Source organism: Arachis hypogaea, chromosome 10, assembly GCF_003086295.3.
Source record: "Arachis hypogaea cultivar Tifrunner chromosome 10, arahy.Tifrunner.gnm2.J5K5, whole genome shotgun sequence".
In the NCBI taxonomy this organism is placed as follows: Eukaryota; Viridiplantae; Streptophyta; class Magnoliopsida; order Fabales; family Fabaceae; genus Arachis; species Arachis hypogaea.
The window spans coordinates 5,658,179-5,662,804 of NC_092045.1; the positions used below are offsets into that span (position 1 = coordinate 5,658,179).

The 4,626-nt window shown below is 36.5% G+C and overlaps 1 protein-coding gene across 1 annotated transcript; it reads right to left on the reverse strand.

Moving 5' to 3' along the window:
- Positions 1-1,601: 1,601 nt before the first annotated feature.
- Positions 1,602-2,931, reverse strand: LOC140175551 (uncharacterized). The gene is made up of 4 exons (XM_072204057.1): positions 2,767-2,931; positions 2,311-2,670; positions 2,062-2,247; positions 1,602-1,757 (listed from the first exon to the last, which is right to left on the reverse strand). Exons 1-4 carry the CDS (start codon positions 2,929-2,931, stop codon positions 1,602-1,604), a joined length of 867 nt encoding a protein of 288 aa, XP_072060158.1.
- Between the last annotated feature and the right edge of the window lie 1,695 nt (positions 2,932-4,626).

Genomic DNA, 4,626 nt, shown 5'->3' on the forward strand with positions numbered 1-4,626 from the left:
CTTTTTAATTGGATCCCTATACGTGAATTTTTTTTTTCAATTAAGTCTCTGTTAATGTTTAACATTCAAAAAAATGTTAGTGAGTTGTGAAATGACTTATTTACCCTTTCTTATCCATATAAATAGATTTATGTGTCTGAGTTATCTGAGGTTTCTCTTCTCCGTTTTTCATTTTTAGTTTTCATCTTTCCCAATTTTATGACTCAAAGTCAAGGAACCTCATTCATTCTCTCTTCGGGAAGCTATGTTTTCAGGAACTCCAACCCAAAGGAAAGAAGACACATGTGTTTCTGTGGAGAGGCAGTAACCATCCGTCATTCCTCAGCCATTTCTGACCATGGTAGGAGATATGTTACTTATGGGAAGATACCAAAATGCAACTTTTTTGAGTGGATTAATGATTTTGAGTGGATTGAGGTTGATGACAGTGCAAAGAATGGGTGGCCAAAGGAAAAGGAAAGGCGGGTTCACTATTTTTGTGGTGACACTCTAAGTCTTCAAAATTTCAGGAACAACAAAAAATTTTAATAGAAGATTTATTTCTTGCCCTAACAGAAGATGCAAATTTTTTGAGTGGGTTGATGAAGTTGGTTGCAAGAATTAATGTGTCTGCTGCTACTGTTGGAGTTGTGAAGGTGAAATGTGGAAATTGGATGCACAAGAAAGAAAGATAGAGAGACTAAACGTGGAGATGGAGAGATTAATTGTTGAAGCCAAAAAAATATATGCTTGTGTGGGTAGATTATGTGATGAGTTCAATATTCTCCAAGAACAAGTTGGGAGATTGGATGACAATATGAAAATTCAATGTAAAATGCAATATATGCTATTTGTGTTTTTGCTAGTCTTAATAATTGGAATGTGATTTGCAAGAGTTTAGAGTTATTTGTGCTATGAAATTCTAATGTAAGAGATTCTATGACTTCAATCCAATTAAAGCTAATTATGTTTAGTTTGAATGAATTTTGCATTTTGATGTATTTTGTGTGTGTATAACAATAAAATGATAGTTGGAAAGAAATTTTATCAATGTGAATATTTAAAGTTCCACAATTGACAACAACTTGCAGAAAAAGTGGCCAGATAATATGCCACATATATTTTCATTAAATAAGTGTTCCTGTACCCCTTACTTACACAAAATATCACAACATAAGTGGTCATATCCACATAATAAAATAAGTAGTCCTATCCAAATCAAAATATTAGTCATATCCACATCAAAATAGTAGTCCTATCCACATAATAAACAGTGGCCACAGAGACACAATTGAAAACAAAATATACTATTTAATAGCAACCCTAACAATTCTAACTATAAATTTAATCATACTTTAGTCATCACTTAGGTCTATATGTAGACTAGGTGCCCCTTTTTGCTTTCTCACTCCTAACTTTAGCCGCCCACTTCTCCTCACACCAAACACCTTTGTCTTTGGTAAAGATTGAGAAGATGCTCTAGCTTCAGAAATGTTATTCATCAACATGTCGCTCTTAGCAAGAAACGTGAAGTGGCTCTTGCACCAGAGCTTTGGATCCAATGATGCTAACTTTTCATAGCATTGATGGTTGATGTGCATCAACTGAGTCATCCTCCTCTCTCATTCCTTCACATATGTAGCTTTAACTATTGATAGAATTAGGTCCCTCAAAACAGTCCCACCACCATATACTTTTTTGCAATTAGCATACAGATGTCTCAAGCATAGTCTATGCTCTAAAGCCGGTATCATCTCTTGAAAAACTTGCATCAAACCCTGCAATATATAATATATAATTCGGAATTAAAGAGTTGCAACATATGATATATATTTCAGATTTAAAGAGATGCAACCTATGATATATAATTCAAAAATAAAGAGCTGCAACATATGATATATATTTCAAAATTAAAGAGCTACAACAGCAACAACAAATTTAAGAGTTTAAAAGTTTAAGTGTGAATTTTATAACCAACACAGCAACAGCAAGTTGAAGAGTTTAAACTAGAATGCATAAACATAATAACAAATTAAATAAACATACAGTAGGTTCATAAAGATTTAAATAGCAAATGCTAACCTTTTGTTGGTCGAACATGAATACCCACTTTCTTCTACTGACATGTCCAATATCATTCAATAACAGGTTAATAAACCAACCCCAACTGTCTCTAGTCTCAGCCTCTACAGCAGCAACAGCAATTAGAAAATAGTTATCATTTGGATCTCTTCCAACAGCCACCAAGAGTTGTTGACCATGATCACCCTACAAGTGGCAGCCATCTATTCCTATGATAGGCCTTCAACCAGCCAAGAAGCCTTGCTTAACAGAATCTAAACACATGTACATTCTCATAAACTTTGGCTGGTGTGTAATTGAAGGCATGTCAACCAAAATCTGAGTAGTAAACTCGGGATTTGTCCTCATAATCTCTGTACAGTAATCTCTCAGCTTGCCATATTGCATAATAGCCCTGCCATGTACTTCTTTCCTCGCCTTTCTCCTCGCCCAATAAGCTTTCGTGACTGAAATATTAGCCATGGATTTATCCTGAATAGTCTGAATTACTGTTGCAATCTTCATCTCCTCTCTCCTACTAATATTGATAACAATCTTTTGAGACACCCAACTACTTGATGTAAGCATACCGCTGTAATTTTGTCCACAAGTGTGCTTTCCATTAAGGGTCTTCAGCCAAAAGCAATCGAAACTACCAACTTTGGATGCAAACGCCATCCACCTACACTTCCCTTTTTTTCATCTACAGCCCACTCTACATCTAACCTTATCATTCTTGATATACCTAATGTTTCTTCCATTCAACAAAGTATGCTCTCTAATAGTATCCTTAAACTGACCAAGTGACTTGAACTTCAACCCCACCTTAAACACATATTCCCTACTCATCTCAGCCTCATTGTATTTAGGATATCTTCTCTTCTTAATCATATCATCTGAATCTCCCTCATAGCTATCAATATCTTCGGTTTCATAACCCTAAAAAATCTCTCCAACTTCAACATCATCCCTAACAGTGGCATCATTCACAACAGCATCAACACCAGCAGTTTGAGCATTGTCATGTTCATTTAACGGACCATCAAACCCCCCAAAAGCATTTCCAACTCCACCATCATTTCCATCTTCAACATCAAACCCAAAATGATCCTCGTGGTCTCCATCATCAGCACTTTCATCAAATCTATCCTCCTCATTAGATGCCTCTGATTCACCTTCAACTTTTACTTCTCCGAAACCATTGCCACTGTACTCAGCTTTGTCTGGAACATAATCCTTATCATTCGAACATATCTCAACACCATTACCTTCCTTGTAGCCATTAACAACATACACCGAGAAATGCTTAACAGTCTGTGACACTAACAACATACCCATTCTCGTTGCATCTCCATCACTCATCAACTCTCTAAGACCCGAGCTCAATTGACAGCCTGGTTCACAGTACCATATCTTAGCATACCCTTTGTACCCTAACTTCTACAGCTCACTAACTATTTCTTGCAAACTCCAATCATCGAGCTCAAAATTCATATCTTCCAACACCCTTCCTTCCAAATATTCTAGCCCATTCCCTATATCATGAAACTTGCCACCGTGATGTATGTCTATGGTAAATTCCGAATCCCCCATCACTACATTAATAAAAATAGAAACAAAATCCATTTAAAGTAGCATCATCACAGCAACAACAACCAACAATCAAGAATAAACAAAATTTATCATTAGCAAAATTAATTTATATTTCAATTCACCCCTTAACAAAATCTTTGTACGGAAATATCAATATTGTAAACCCTAAATCAACCATTATCAAAACAATCCAGAAATAGATATTCAACTAATGTCATTTTTATAAAAAAATATAATAAAATTAGCATACACATCAACTTTTAAAACTGAAAAAAGAAGCTTTTTTCCTCGCTTGTGTTCAGACATAGTTCGAGTGAAGGGAAATGGAGCAGACACACAACGCGGGAACGGGAGGCCAAGCACTACGAGGCTCTGCTCGGTACGGCACAGCGACGGCGATGGGCTTCATCGCGACGGACGGGGACGGGGAAACGCTCTGACCACCTCCGAACGGCACAGAGCAGAGCAGACTGGCGCACAGGGAAGGAGGCGACGGACTGCAAACCACCAAGCGTTCCTTGCAAAAGACCCCAGCGACAGATGATGACGACGGCTCGAAAGAGGGGAAGCAAGAGACGACTGACGTGTTCTCCACAGAGAATCTTAGGGTTTCTTTTTTTTCCTTGGGATAAAATGCAAGGGGTGCTTTGGGTATTTTGGAATAATACATGTTGGTTCAGCTAGCCACTCAACTAATTGAAAAGAATATTCGTTTTTTACCAAGAATATTCTGTTAACTTTAACGTTTTACACACGGCAGGGACTTAATTGAAAAAAATATTCACGTATAGGGACCCAATTGAAAAGAAAAAAAGTATAAGGACCTAATTGAAAATTTGGTGAAACTATAGGGACCTGCAGAATAATCAAACCTTACTTTTAAAACATATTTCTTCTTCTATTAATGTCATGTCAGCAACGTCACTTACTTAGTAAAATTTTAGAATAAACCACTTAATTTTTGCCAAATCACCTATTATTTGTTCTATTTAT